This window comes from Lissotriton vulgaris, chromosome 2_1 (genome assembly GCF_964263255.1).
Source record: "Lissotriton vulgaris chromosome 2_1, aLisVul1.2, whole genome shotgun sequence".
In the NCBI taxonomy this organism is placed as follows: domain Eukaryota; kingdom Metazoa; phylum Chordata; class Amphibia; order Caudata; family Salamandridae; genus Lissotriton; species Lissotriton vulgaris.
Genome location: NC_141687.1, coordinates 824,389,934 through 824,405,518, shown reverse-complemented (window position 1 = coordinate 824,405,518; position 15,585 = coordinate 824,389,934). Strand labels below are relative to the sequence as shown.

Below are 15,585 nucleotides of genomic sequence, written 5' to 3'. Positions count from 1 at the left end.
ATGTGATTTGATGCAGATGTAAGCATGATCTCCTCCCACAGCTGGAGAAAGGAAACAGAAACAATCCTACTGGGTTCTAATGACCAGTAAGTCATGCAGGAAAAGAGGAGACATGCACACTCACTACAGCCAACCAGATAGAACATGCTGAACAATCACACAATGTGCATGCAGGACTTTAAACACAATGTAAGCAGCATAGTGAGTAAAGCCAGAAACTTCAGTGGTACCTACAAAGGTACTTCAACTTCTGCAACCACTGAGGAAGACCTTTTGTATACTGCAGTGGCCTTGTAGTATGTACTACAATGTCTGCAACCCATATACAGCAGAATACACTGCACAGTCTGCAGCTCCTGAAGAAGTAAATGCATTTACTGAAACAGCACCACAGCATCAGCAGCACATCCTGCAGAGCCTTACAAGGCAAATGTATACACTGCAGCAGGCAGAGCAGCAGGATTTCCATGCATAAACTCCATAGAAGGACACACGGTTATCTCTCCGGCAGCACGGTCATGCAGATGCAAGACATATACAAGTCCTTTACCTCGCCCCAGACCTCCCTCATGGGTGGGGAAGTAGTGTAGTGAGACAGAAGCTCTAACAGGTAGGAAGGGATAGGAGGCTGTTTGCGCTGATTAGACAGGGGGAAAAGTGAGTAAAAATGACAGCAGAGAAGAAAAAGTACAAAGCAGTATGAATGAGAGTGACGGAGAAGCGGGCAGTATTGCAATCAAACCACTTGTGGATCTAACTGAACAGATTTCACCAAAGAGCCTACAGGTTCTACATCATTAACCAAGCATTCAAAGGCTAAAATAGTTTGTCAATTGCACCAGCTAACCTATGCGCTAATTGGGTATCATAATAGATCAGAATAGAGTGCAGGGCCCTGTCCGACCCAGTGGTCATTTTTACATAGAATTGCTTAATGAGCGCAGCCCATCACAGGGGTCACTAGGGTAAAGAATCAATAGCATGGACTTGACTAATCAAGTGGTTGTAATGAATTGCTGGGAAATCCCTGCCCACCACTACAGTAAGTAATCCGGAGCAAGGCTCTGTCCACCCCAGTGGTCAATAGAACACAACATTAGCGGGCCTGCTCTGTCAACTGAATCAGTGGAAGAAAGAGTGCAGTGCTCATGAGGTTCAGCATCCAAAGGTGCTGCACAACCTCTGCAGCTTTCTTTTTTACTGTGTCCACTGGACACAACCTCACTGCGCAGTGCACACTTGGTACAGTGTACAGGGAGACTAAACTCAAATGTAAAAGACATGCTGTCCAGCTGCATTACCAAGGCGCAAAAGATGAGAGAAAACTGAAATGTCTTAAGAAAAAAGGCACAGTTTTTACATTAATACTTTGAACATTGTAAAGCATTACAAGTGGATTAAGGCAAAAAGGTATGTGAAGTGTATATGAATAGAACACAACAATAAAACTTTGTAATTCAAGAGCACACAAAATATAACTAATATGAAATGGCATAAGACATTGGCGGAGACAGAACTGAGTTTGCAGTCAAACCTGTCAACATAAACATCAAAAGAAGTGAAGTGGCGAGTACTTTGTTCACTGACAGAACACAATGACAATGCAAAGGCAGGGCAGACCTGTTTGTCGCCAAAACTGAACTGCGTGAAAAGGTGGAGGAGCCCTGAGCAGCGGGCAGCTGAATACTAGTGAAGAAGTGTAAGCTTTGCGCATAATCAAAACTCAACGACAGTGAAAAGGTGGCAAGATGTAATGCGAAGACAGAACTGCAAATTCAAGGAAAAGCGTATGTTCTTTCATCGTGCACCACTTCAAATAACAGTGAAAGGTGTGAGCGCTGTGTGCATGTAGAAGAACTGAACGAAGGTAAAACGTGTGAGAGTTTAGTGCCTGAGCAGAACTAATTAATAGGGAAAATATGTGCAAGACCCTTACTGCATGCAAAGAATTGAGTGATCCATGATGAAAATGTGCAATCTTTATATACGAAAGGAACATAAAGATACTGATTGGGAGAAAGATTTGTGCAAGAACAGAAAGGAACAACAATAAAATAGAGTACATTTTGTGCATTAATGGAAGTTAACAACAGTGAAAGGTGTAAAAGGGCTTTATCGAATAGAACTAGTATTTGAAAGACACATGCTATGTGCAAGCACTGAACTAAATCATGGGGAAAATGTGTGAACTTTGTGCAAACATAGAAGTAAACAAAAGTGAAAAGGTGTGAGCTTTATGCACATAATAAAAAAAAGCAATAGTGAAAGGTTTTGAGTTTTGTTGCTCAACAGAACTGAATTTTAGTGAAAAACAATAGCTTTTTGTACAGACAACTGAACGGAAGTGAAAAGGGTATGCTGCAGAGAGGCAGAATTGAAAGACTGAAAAGGTTGTCGGGCGTTGGGAATAAAAACTCATGAACAAAAGAGAAATGTCGGCTGACATTCAAGTAGTGAAAACAAGAGAACTTATTTTACCTTCTGGCCATTGGCTCCAGGAAGGCCGAGTTCACCAGGTTCGCCCTGTGATGGGAGGGAGAGATGATTTGACTTATTAACATGTCGATGGAGGGATCTTACAGAGGTTCAGGCAAAGTTTAGTGAGCAGAGCAGAGCCAGCTGTGCTCTGGGCCAGGATCAGACACTTGGATGGGAGCAGTTCTCCTACTTCCAGGATCCCACCATGAGGTGTGAGCAGATCCTGTTGTGCTCTCACTCCCAGCTTTAGAACTTCAGCTTTCTGACTCCAACATTAGCCCCCCAGGTTTGTGCAGAGTTGTCTGTGCTCACTCTCCCAGGATCACGAACCAGAGTGTGAATCGTGCCACTTGTACTCTCTCTCCTAGGATCAGACACTGGTCTGAACAGAGCAACCTGTGGCTCTACTCCTAAGGTCAAACCTTCGAGTTCAAGCATAAGCTGAGAATGACCACACTCATGATCTGACCTTCAAGGGTGAGCTCAGCTCCAAATGCTTTCAATCGCCAGGATCGCACATTCAGGTGTGTGCAAAGCCATCTTTGCTGCACACCCAAAATAATGCAGTCCATTTTGTGATTCAAAAAGGAACCTACACTCATGGTCAGACAGTTCAATGTGAGTAGAGCCACCTATTTAGTGAGAAGAGTGGTGGAGATGGGATATGTGTTTCTACCCACCGGATTACTGTTTTCTCAACATAGAATATCTCAAAATTTCCAATTCAGAGATTTATCATTCGCCATTCTCCTTATGCCATACATCTCTAAATGTCATCCATGCACTACTAAAACACATTCTGATGTGAACACTGTATTGCGTCCTTTTTGCATTCCACAGAATGGCACCAGGCTGCAATTCTGTGTCAGGTGAGTTAAAGAAGCCCATTCTGTCTCAGAGATCTCCCCAGACCTTCTATTCAGCAACAGCAAGTGAATATTAGTGAGTTCTTAAATAGATCACCTCTAGTTATTAATGAGCTCAATCCTATATCTGGGATGGAGAACCACCCTAGCGCCATCTACACATTGCCTTGCAGGTTGGTCCATTTTCCTTCGTTCCCTCTCCCCTTACTAATGGATGCTCCTCACCTCCTGGATGCTAACCTCACTTGCTCCTGATTCTCATTTACACAAAGCCTTCAAAACCTAGTTGCAAAGTATTTCGTGGCTTGACCCCCACCTACACCTGGTCGTCGTCTGATTCTACACAGCAGATCCGCAAAGGCTACATTCATCAGCTTCTTACCGCTTCTCCTGCTGGTCCTTGACTTCCTGGAATGCCATCTGCTCCTGGAGGACCTGGCGGACCCTGTAGAAGGAAGACAACACACATCAGGAGCTGGCTTTATCCACACATATGAGATCTATCGCCTCGCCTATTCTGAGTGAAGTTTGAGAAAAACACTGCAAAGATGGAGGATCTGAAACTCATTTCCTTGGACTCTTGGTTCTGGATTGGTGCTGGATACAACATAACCTAAGCTACAAAAGATGTTTACGGGGAGAAGATGCACATATTCAACCTGCTCTGAAACAGACAATGTGTTTTTACAATTAATTGTTCAAAGCAATGGAGTTCTAGAGGATGAGGATCTACCTCCTGTTAACTTTTATTAAATGTAAAGTCTGCAGAGTCCAACCCGAAGAAGAACATATTTGGAGCTGAGGACCACAGAGACAATGTTTTCATTTACGAAAGGTGGGCGTATTTTAAAGAAGGCACTTTGTGTAATATATAGCAAGTTGCATTCCTAAGAAAGTCAGCAAAGAGATGGACAAATTTGGGTTTCAGTGAGCAGGCAGGCTGACACATTTTTTTTATCTCTGCAGAAGTTTAGGTATGTGACCCTTTAAACCAAGGTAGAGACTTTATATGTAGCTTGGATGTAATTATACCTAGTTACTGAATGCTTAAATCCTCTATGAGAAAAGCAGATACATGAAGTTAACTAGCAAGAGTGTGGAACTTCAAACACAACGAAAAATGGAAGCATCTAGCAACAGAGCTAGCCTATGAGATGCCTGAGATGAAGGGAGACAAGTTAAGTAACTCTTTTTGTAAACAATTGGTGGAGGTCATTTGGAGAATATAGATCAGCTGAAATTAACAAGCAAGAGGGTGGTATTTTCTGTGCAAAACACATTTCTTCACCACTGACAGCCGCCAACCTTTGAACATTATGGTCCTATCCTAGATCTGTCTTGCTGAACCAGAGTACAGGCTGGCGAGCTACCTTTTTCTGGTCCTCTGTGATCAAGGAAGAGTCTTTTGCAGGGTTAGTTTGCATTTTCATGATCTTCTTGTGATTCTGGCTTTGCACTGGTTAACAAGTGATACTGAGAGCAGGGCCATATCAAAGGTACAATGGTGACCATTTCTTTCGACGTCTATCACGATATTTTTCAGGTGAGCTGTATTGTCAGATGTGACCCACACCTTCATTTATATTCCCCATGAACATCTTGCAGTCTGTCTCTCCTGTTGTATATCTCTGGTATGTCTCACCACTTTCAGCCAGTTTTTTACTGGTTCTCTGCCTCTGTGTTCAACTGTTTTGTTTTCTTTATAAAATTTCCATAATCCACTGTGTCTAGGTGAGGAGCTTGTTTATAAGCAGAGTCTCATTACACGTTGAGACCATTTATTGGGCTGCTAGAGTGTCATTGTCGAGGAGAACGTGGAAGGTGGGGACAAATCTGTGCAGCGAGACAATTTGTTATGAGATAAAGGTGCTTTTAGGCTAGATCAAAAGACATCTGTTATTATAAATATATGCCTTATTTTCTCACACTGTGTATATTTCTGTTTCGTTTGTGATTTTTAATGCATTATTTGTGTTCGGGAATTGTGTGTATGTCTCATTTGATGTGCCTCTAACCAACGTATCCCTTTGTGTGTAGTCAGTGTCAGCTCTGGTCTCTGTACTTACTGGGGGTCCCTGCAGCCCAGGGGCACCGTCTTGCCCGGGGGGACCTGGAAGTCCTGCTGAAGAACTGCGGTTTGTGCCAAATTCACCTGGAACGCCTGGCAGTCCAGGGACACCTGGAGGTCCTGGGGGTCCTGGAATACCTGGGGGTCCCTGAGCAGAAAGCAAAAGACAGAAAATTATTACACAACTCTTGAGCAATCTACTTTCAGAAGTCATGATATGGCGGTCCTTTTTGCACCTCAACAAACACCAGCCTGCATCAGGCTGAGGGAACCCAACTGGTCTTCACTCTCAGGAGTGCCATTCCTTCTCTGTGCAGAGAATACTCTCTGCCTCTATGCAAATTCTTCTGATCGATTTTGATTTTCTCAAAAGTTACATGATTCCTTGTTACTTCATCTTCTTCTATGAAGTTCTTGAGACTATTACCTTATGGTTGAAACTAAAGTGCATCTTGGGGTATAAAAACTCTATATAAGAAGTCCCTTCAGTGCTTAGGGTGTCCCTCACTATCCATACAGCCACTCATGTTTGAGAGCCCTAACCCCACCATTATTCCATCTATTGTTAGGAACCACCTCCCTGCACTCATACAAGCGTTATATAAAAAACAACCATTAGTGTTCTGGGCGCCCCTCACCATCCACACAACCACTCATGTATCAGAGCCCTAACCCCACCATTATACACTCGTGTGGTAGGAGTCACCTCCCTCCTCCCATGCAATTCCCTCAGTATTAGGGTCTCTCACTCTGCCCCTCAACAAAAAACCCTTGTTTGATGAGATTCTGCTAACCCCACTAGAGGCAAGGCCCTGGTCAGGCACCTTCACCGCGTGTCTGGTTTCAGTCAGACCCATTCTCTTTAGAGAGTTCACCCAGAATAAGAGCCTCCATTATCCCTCCAGAATTTGAATCCTACCTTATTCCCAGGTTGTCTTTACTGTCCTGGGCCCCACTCCATCCTCGAGCTCAACAAAGTTGTGACCCACCTCTGGCTCATATTACTGTTTTAGTACCTAAGCGCCCTCTTTGCTCCATTCTCAATTCCGAAAGCATGAACGGGTCCCAACTACATACTTTACACAAACAACTAGTGTCAGTAGTCCCACATTATCTTCACTTGTAGTGCTCCAACCAGCACAACTCTTCCTGTGCAGCCGGCACATTCTCCCCTCCCACCCCCCAATCTGTGCAAGGTCAGGAAATACCAGCACACAGATCCTCAGCATTCCACGGCAAATGGTTCTAAGCATGCACCCCTGTAGTTACTCCACAGATCAGAGGGACTAATCAGTACCACTGCAGTTTTCAGCCTGCACAGTTCACTGTATCTCCCACAGGACCTTAGGTGAATGGTCCATACGCCATAATCTTTTCCGGGTGAACCTTTGGGTATTATTCAAGAATTGTCTATATGTGCACCCTCAACTGCGAAGTCACGTCTTACATGCTGTTTTTGTATGATGTAATGAAACATTTTCTTTGGTCCAGTAAATAGATTAAATATCCACTGAGCGCACTCATTAGACTCGTCACACTGCTCCGATCTTTCATCACATTAATATGATTAATATTGAGTGTAGACTGAAGGCACTCACCCTGACGCTTTCCAAATCTCCACCATAGCCGGAACCTTCCATGTCAATAAATGTCTGCAACCATAAAGTTGTGTGTTACATCTGAGTAAAGAGACAAAAAGTGCACAAACAGAACATGGCAAGTGCTTAACTACATAAACGCCAAGCAATCACCTCCTGTGGGATTAGTAGCGAGGGTGGCGGGATAGAATAGCGCGGACACTACTACAGCAGAGGAGAGAGAATAAAACCGGGCGGAAATCCACTTCCGTACATTGAAACAGACTTACCAATTTGTCTAGTTTAGAAGCAATTGCAGGGGGGCCTGGTGGTCCTGGAAGTCCTGGGGGGCCCCTGGCTCCAACGCCAGGATCTCCCTAAAGAGAGAGGGTGATCGTAAGCAACGTCAATACAAACAGCAGCACTTGTAGCAGACACACATCCAACTCGGCCTTGTTCTTCTGATGCTCGTCACCATGGCCCACTGGCTAGGGTTGAAACTAATTGTCTATGCAGTATTAAAAACATACAGTCCACAGGGAACAGTGACCAGTGCTGGATTGTGCGGCAGCAGAGAGTAGGGACCTGACCTGCCCATCGAGGCGGGGAGCCCTGCAGCCTGGTCATTGATTGTTACAGGGCTGGATGTTGAGGAGATTTGCTGTTGGGGTGTGTTTTGTTGGTGTGACATTCACCTACTGGAAGTTTTAAGGTGTTGGATATCTGTTTACCAATATTTGTATATGTTATTTCTACCTTCCTCTATTATGATTAAGTGCATACTGGGTTATAGGGTGACTTATTCGGTTCCCGCAGACAGACGAAAGAGTGAGATTTTATAGGAGAATAGGGTGATTTCGGGGGCAATGTTGTGGCTCATGTTACATGGAGGTTTGTGTGATGCAGCACGTGTTCTGTCTACTATGTAAAAACTTTGTTTTCTGTGACACACTACCCTAAACAACTTTTATTTGAGAGAAAAAAGTAAGAGGTGTCTGGTGAATTTCCTGTTCTCACACAGAAATACAGAAACCGTGAATATGGCGGAAATAGGTTTAGTTCATACACAAAACTGTCCTAAGAAGCGTGAGGAAAGACACTGTTAAGTCCTCGTCTGTCCTCATACAGGCCTTTAGAGTAATAAATGGACCACACATAGTCCCACATGCAAACAATTAGCATCAATCAGAATAATGGATTTAATGCAGATAACTCCAGAAACTTATCTCTCCAATGACCCCAAGCCCATGTTCAGACTAAAATCTCTTACTTGTCTATTCGAAAGAAGATCCCCCTCCCCAATGGTGAGTCAGGTTTCCCGTCAGCAATAAATAACAGCGACTTGTTAAATCACAAAACATGTCCATGCATAGAAGTATACTTCAAGGTAATTTATTCGATAAACTTAAACAGATTTCAGATACATGTATAAAGGGAGTGCCCCACCTGGAGCTGATGTTCCCGCCTCAGCTCTTTTCCCCTCTAAGGTTCCCAACAGCCTATTGGCAAAGTCCACACAGGCTTTCATTCCAACTCACACCACACACTCAGAGACCCTTCACAGGATAACTACATGACTTAACACAGGACCACAGAAGACAGGACATAACAGACCTGATATTTACCAGTATCCCGAAAGATCCAACCAGAGCAACTCATCTTACCATTAGACAGTTGATGCCCATTTTTCAGGAGTTTGTGAAACAAGAGAACACTTCTCATAGACAAAATGTATTTGTGCGACACTACAAATATCCTACGCCTATAATTGTAGGATTCACAGTGCAGGAAATGCACATTGTTAGAGAAAACATATGTCTTACACACTACCCTTAACACCAAGTTGCAACCCACCCTCACCTTTTGAGCCTATTGCGCTTACTCGAAAAATGTACTAGTGAAAAATCTCAAGGACTGTGTAGTGATAGGGAAAGAGTGACAGAAATGGAAGGGGTGGGATTCAACCTGGGAGTTCTGTTTAAGGGACTCTGAACTGCCCATCAATGGTACGCACTGAGTATTGGTATGTGGCATTACGGAGAAGTTTCCCACCCCATCCATAACAGATGGATGGGGTAAGATAAGGAGAGTTTAGGAGAAAGCTACCCATTCAGCTTGAAGATGGTCATGGAGGGAGGTGGACCTGTGCCAAGTGTACTCTCTTCTCTTTAATAGGCATGTATGTGTAGATGATTCTATGAAGGGAGATGTACATAGCCTCACAACCTTCTTTCTTTTCCGCAGAACAACTACCTTAGGATTATGGAAAATATTTGAGTAGGGCTCACCTGCTAAATTAATTGAGTTTTGGGTTGCTGGCAACTTCACATAGGATTTAATAAAGAGGTACAAAAAAACGTATAGATCCCAGACTTTCTGCTTTGCAAACAACCGAAGGAAGTTACAAAGATTTGCACTACTGTGAATCAAGGCTATTTTGTAAATCATTGCAATGCGAGTTATTTTCCTTGATTTGGAGAATAAGGTCCTTAGTGTTCTGTCTGCTCATCAATCATAGATCCACAAATATTTCAACCTCTTACCTTTTCGCCCTTCATGCCAGTATCCCCTGGAGTGCCTGGAAATCCTTGTGGTCCCACATCACCCTGCAAATGGAAGCAAACAAACCTGTAACCAAAGTGCTGGAGCCCGCCAGCGAAAACATAATGCCCCAGACCACCACTTCTTCCCCCTTCCCTTTGCCTCTTCCCACCTATCGTGTAGGACCACTGCTTGAGGCTTCCTGAAAGCTGAATTCCTTTCGGGGTGGCAAATGTTTGTATTTACCGAAGACTCCGGTGGTACTCACTTAGTGGCCACTGCCTCAAAAGCCACGGTTGAATGTCATCCTGTAACAAGACTGTTGGCCAATCTTAACATGTTTTGGCCTATCCAGGTCTGACATCTAGCCCTAATTTGCCAACTCTCTTTATGGCCAGTCCCTTATATCCAAAACCTCCTTCCAATGCCTGACCCCCAGGTTCTGTTTTTCTCTCACGCTCTGGGTGAGCCCTTAAATAGCGTGTCCTCAGAACAGTGCATTCCATTAGGGTCTCTCTCTCTCTCTCTCTCTCTCTCCAATACACACCACTAGATGTATCCTTCATCTAAAAAAAATTCTGTTTCTCTCTGCCCCTCTTTCTCACATATCTTTCTCTAAGATGTGGCCTTCATGATCACCTGTGTTACAAAGAAGTAATATGAAAAAAATACTTTGATAACTTAGCAGCTTTTAATCTACAAAAAAAGAATAAAGCACTTACAGGTTTGCCATCTTCTCCAGGATCACCCTAAATGAAAAATCAAGAATGTTAAAAATAGAATAAAACTGAGAGCAAGAGAAGTGGAGACAGATATGGGAGACATATAACAGGCAGAGAAAAAGATTGGCGGTGGGAGAGGAAGGAAAGAGAAAGGCGAAGGGGACTGGAGAATATGGGACTAGGATAGAATGCCAGCGAGGCACGCGGACAGAGGAGGAACAGAGGCCTATAGAGAGAAAAGGTGAAGGATAATGAAAATAGAAGAAACAATAGAAAATGACAAAGTAGGGAATTCCAGGGACCTTTATTTTACCAAATATAAAAAAACAGGCCTTGTTTTGCAGATCAGAAAGAATTATTCAGTAATGTTTTAAGGTCTAGAGGTTTATGCAGAGTTTGCTAGTTAGTCTGGGTTTCACCCAGAGCTGAGTGAATCTAGTAATTATCAAGACTGCATTGCCTCTGACATTCACTTAGGGCTGAGGGAATGTGCATTTTATGCACGGTGGGTGATCCTGCGCCTTAACCAAAGCTGAGTGTCTTGAGTTTTAACTAGAGGTATGATCTTTATCAAGACTTCAATGAGTCTGAATTGTACCAGAGCAGAGCATACACTCTTTTAAAGGCTAACATTCACCTCTAAACCGCACAGACAGAGCTTTCTCAATGAATGTGAATTTAGTCAAGTGACACCACGGTTCAGCATCCCTGCTCTAGAAAATGGCCCAGCACCATTAGTCTCTGGCCTGTTTGAATGTGTTTACTGCTTTTGTCTCCGACTACTCCTCCTAGAAAAGTTTTGTGTCATTCCCTACTCTTTTTGCTTAATATTTGTAAAATTTAACCTGCAGTTGCATCAAAGGATGAAACTGCGAGAGAGCACATTGCCAACAAAAAAGCAGCATATTGCGTTGTAAATATTCCTCTCAATCAATAAATATTTCCATCCTCTCCTGAACAAACCTTTAGTTTGGGGTAAACATTTTTAAATAGCTAGTTGAGCATCCCCCTCATATGATTAAAGATTGCTTTATGAATATAAGCTATATTTATCAGAACTAACTGATTGTGACAAAAAGTGTAATGATTGACTGTGCTTTTCAGATGTAAAATAGCCGCTCATGCATCCCGGACACTGAAGCTGAAATACTCTTGTGTGCTGGTCCAAGATGTCATTGGTAATGTCTCACGCCAATGTCTTAAAGGTCTTGAACCAACGAAGGTAATGGCTGCATCTGCTTCTGTTGAGTGGGTAAATTAGGAATTCTCTGATAGTTATGATTTTGAAAGAAAAATTGTATCCATTGATGCTGAGCCATGTCTGTAACAAAATGTTCCTACCACGTCAACTCGTAACATACAATACCTGATACCTTGCCATCACCTGCATATTCATTTTATGGGTAGTTCCTCTTTTCTAGAGCTGGATCATCAGCAAAACTGACACATACTCCTTTTCGGGAGGATGAAAGGGGTGCAAGCACATGTATAACAGCTAGGCCTTGGCGGAGTTTGCGGATTTCCGCGTAGAAGTGACCAAAAACCTCTACAAGCAGTCCTGCCGTTCACGTTGATTTTCAGCACCAGGGGCCTTATTTATGAAAGCCTTGCGCCATCAGTGCGTCACTTTTTCCCATGTTAAAAGTGACGCACCGGCGGCGCAAGGCCTTCATAAATAAGGCCCCAGGTATTTTTCCAATGCTGGAAAAACAACGTGAATGGTACCATGAGCAGCTCTAGAGGGCGCTGCTTCTTTCTGCTGCTCGAGTAGATGTACTACTCGTGCGCAGCTTCCTCAAGGTGAACAGGTGGTTTCTAAGCACGAGCGGTCGCAACCATCTGCGACCACCCGCATGGGGAAATCTTGCTGGGATATGGTCTAGCGTTAGATTTTCCTCACTCGTGCTTGCCAATTTAACATTGGTGAGCGCGAGTGAGGAAAAAACTCGCCTCTGCAACGGAACATTGGGTGCTCCGCGGAGCATGAAAAACTCTGCAAATTCTGCGAACGGAGCAGCATTCACCACCTAGGCCTAATAACATCTAGTTACATACAACAATATTGTGGTAGAGGCATCATGTTTTATTTTGCAGTTTGAATCTTTTATACATTCAAAATGTTAGAATAGAGTACGAGGCAGGATCCAGCTTACGAGGAAAAGAGGTTAGAAGTCGAAGCCGTCTTGAATAAATGGCTAATCTGTTCTGTTCCATCTGAGCATCTTGAAGTTAAAGAGCAATGGTTTGCAAATAAATACACAGAACTTTAGGGCTGCCTTAAAATATTTTTTAGGGTTATATATTACCCATCAAAACATCTGCAGATGTTCTTCTTTTTGATTGTTTCGCAGTCTCTTCTGTGCCCCCTAATAGCACAATAAGATACATTCTATGATCTAATTTGCCAAGTAATACTTGGTAAATGTGTTTTCTTTGACTTTCTGTCTCCCTCATTTGTGTGAGTTTTGTGTGCATGGTATCTTTGTGTCCTTCTGGCATTTAATGTGTGCTGACTTCTCTGTTGCTAATTATTGCTGTTAGATATAAAACGGTAATCAGCAGGTGTCCGTTGATCATAGGTTCTGAAGCAGTGACCAAAAATGTCTTTCCTGAGGGAGATGCCTCATATTACATGTAAAATGTATACAGTCGTTCACATTGAACTCATTTTATACATTTATCAATAGTACAGCAAAATAACTATTGTGATTAAATCCATAGACGATCAGCATCTTTGAAAGTTTCAGTCATCACAATAGTATTTATTGCACATTGTAGGAAAAAATTAAAAAGGAAGCAATAAGATGTGTATAGTGAACCCCAAGTGTCATACCATAACCAAGAAAACTGTGAGACCGTGAACATGGTACATGGTATATTGTTTTAGCAAACAATCATGTTTTGAGTTTGGAGTGTTTTAACAGCAGTGGATAGGTGTTCATCTGATGCAGTTGCATATGAAATAACAATAAGTTTACTTTTTACTCCTTTTGGAAGCCCGTCCTCAGATGCACTGGTCCAAATGACTTAGGTTCAAGGCGCAGTGAAGTAAACCATTCATTCAGGAATTAAGAGTTACATGCAGACTACCTACTCATAGTCTAGTGGTACCTACTGTATTACCTGTTTCAGTGGGAGCGCCATGAGGTGAATCTGAGTGTAAGAAATGCAAGGACGGGTGGCTTCTGGGATGACAAAAGTGTCTATTTGGCTGTTGGAATACTCGTCAGCGTTTACTTACCGGCTCTCCGTCTTTTCCAGGAGGACCTTCCTTGCCTTCTGGTCCAGCGGGGCCTGGAGGTCCTTGGGGACCTGATACCTGCTCCACCACGGAGCCATCATTCTTCCGCACCACAGTGGCAGGAGACCCAGGGGGGCCTGCAGGCCCTGGAAGGCCCAGTTCCCCTTTTTGTCCTTTTGCACCAGGATATCCAAAGCCTGCACTGCCCTAAAGAAAGTCACAGATAAAAGTGGTTAGTGGCACCTGACACCACAAAAGCAAATCACATGGGCCACTGTGCCTCCCCACCACCCCTGGCAATGAATACAGGCATCCCACCCACAAATGTGCTCCTGCCTACATAGACCATGTCATCATCCTCTACCAGTGGGCACCACACTGACTCACATCACCACTACACACATGAAACCTTATCCGTCACCCCCACACTAATCACACAAAACCATCACAGATGCCACCTCCTTTACAGACCCATCAGACTATGACAAGGTTCACATTCAAATCACTTAGACCACCACCCCAGCTACAACACACAAAGGATACATTTACATTACATTCTGTAAAATGAGTACAACCACCATCACACAAGAATAACCTCACCCACCTCCCACAACCCCAATCACCAAAATCCCTGACACTGTTTGAAAACTCAGGAATGCGTGAGCATCTTCCAGTAGACTCCGGGTCTTACAGAACACGACAAGCGCCTCCTGATAATGAGATCTGAGGGCATTATGAATAAAAAACACGTGCACTCATCATCACCAAGGGGCAACAGTGCCACCCCTCACTAAACAAGCCCTCTGCTAGCTTCCCTTAGAAACTGGTACACCCATCAAACAAGGCGCCCTCCAACAACCAGCCCCAAAACACTGAGGCTGTTTCATCATCACCCAGGAACAAATCTGTCAATATTGCATACTCTGCATATGTAAAGGTGTATAACACCCATCAAAAATGGCTGACAGTTTATCTATCCATGACAGACACCATCAGGAATGTTTTGCCGACGCATGCAACAAGACCCGGTGACCCATATCAGCACATATGATGGAACTCACCTTGATGCCAAGTTCACCCTTTTCACCCTGTGAAATTAAAGAGCATGTCATTCAATCGCTTGATGAAGGAGCAAGACTGGTATATCCATATACGATAACAGTTGAAAACCCCTGGGTGACTGCATGTGATAGTACAGAGAAAATCATGGGTGACTTTATGTCATAATAAAGAGATAATCATGGCGGACTGCATGTGATAATACAGAGAAAATCATGGCTGACTTAATGTGATAATAAAGAGATAACCACGGCTGACTGCATGTGATAATACAGAGAAAATCATGGGTGACTTTATGTCATAATAAAGAGATAATCATGGCTGACTGCATGTGATAATACAGAGAAAATCATGGTTGACTTAATGTGATATAAAGAGATAACCATGGCTGACTGCATGTGATAATACAGAGAAAATCATGGGTGACTTTAAGTCATAATAAAGAGATAATCATGGCTGACTGCATGTGATAATACAGAGAAAATCATGGCTGACTTAATGTGATAATAAAGAGATAACCATGGCTGACTGCATGTGATAATACAGAGAAAATCATGGGTGACTTTATGTCATAATAAAGAGAAAACCATGGCTGACTGCATGTGATAATACAGAGAAAATCATGGGTGACTTTATGTCATAATAAAGAGATAACCATGGCTGACTGCATGTGATAATACAGAGAAAATCATGGGTGACTTTATGTCATAATAAAGAGATAACCATGGCTGACTGTATGTGATAATGCAGAGATAATCATGGGGGACTATAGGTAGCAGTACTGAAATACATTCTCTCAATTTTTTTTTTTAAATCTCCCACTTTTCTCTTCTAGAAAGTTGGCATGTATGCCTGGGAGCTCACGTGTGAAATAGACTGACCCTGCGGTTGCAGCTCATCTCACATGCAATTTGATTGCAAGGAAATTTTCTGGTGACCGTTTAGATTAGTTTTGCAAAGCTTTTTTGAGCTATTCAGAATCTAGCCACTAGATGGCAGGAATGTACAAATAAACCTAGCAGGATGTTCGAAA

The 15,585-nt window shown here is 43.0% G+C and overlaps 1 protein-coding gene across 4 annotated transcripts in view; it reads right to left on the bottom strand.

Annotated features, from left to right (window-relative positions):
* COL18A1 (collagen type XVIII alpha 1 chain) overlaps window positions 1-15,585 on the bottom strand; it is a 170,418-nt gene that overhangs the window by 84,971 nt on the left and 69,862 nt on the right. For all 4 annotated transcript variants that reach the window (XM_086956227.1, XM_086956226.1, XM_086956228.1 and 1 more), the window contains exons 7-15: window positions 14,555-14,581; window positions 13,494-13,700; window positions 10,253-10,279; window positions 9,533-9,595; window positions 7,280-7,366; window positions 7,011-7,064; window positions 5,411-5,560; window positions 3,727-3,789; window positions 2,479-2,523 (exon numbers count right to left, since the gene is read on the bottom strand). In XM_086956227.1, coding sequence (XP_086812353.1) covers window positions 2,479-2,523; window positions 3,727-3,789; window positions 5,411-5,560; window positions 7,011-7,064; window positions 7,280-7,366; window positions 9,533-9,595; window positions 10,253-10,279; window positions 13,494-13,700; window positions 14,555-14,581 — 723 coding nt within the window. The remainder of the gene's footprint in view (window positions 1-2,478; window positions 2,524-3,726; window positions 3,790-5,410; window positions 5,561-7,010; window positions 7,065-7,279; window positions 7,367-9,532; window positions 9,596-10,252; window positions 10,280-13,493; window positions 13,701-14,554; window positions 14,582-15,585) is intronic.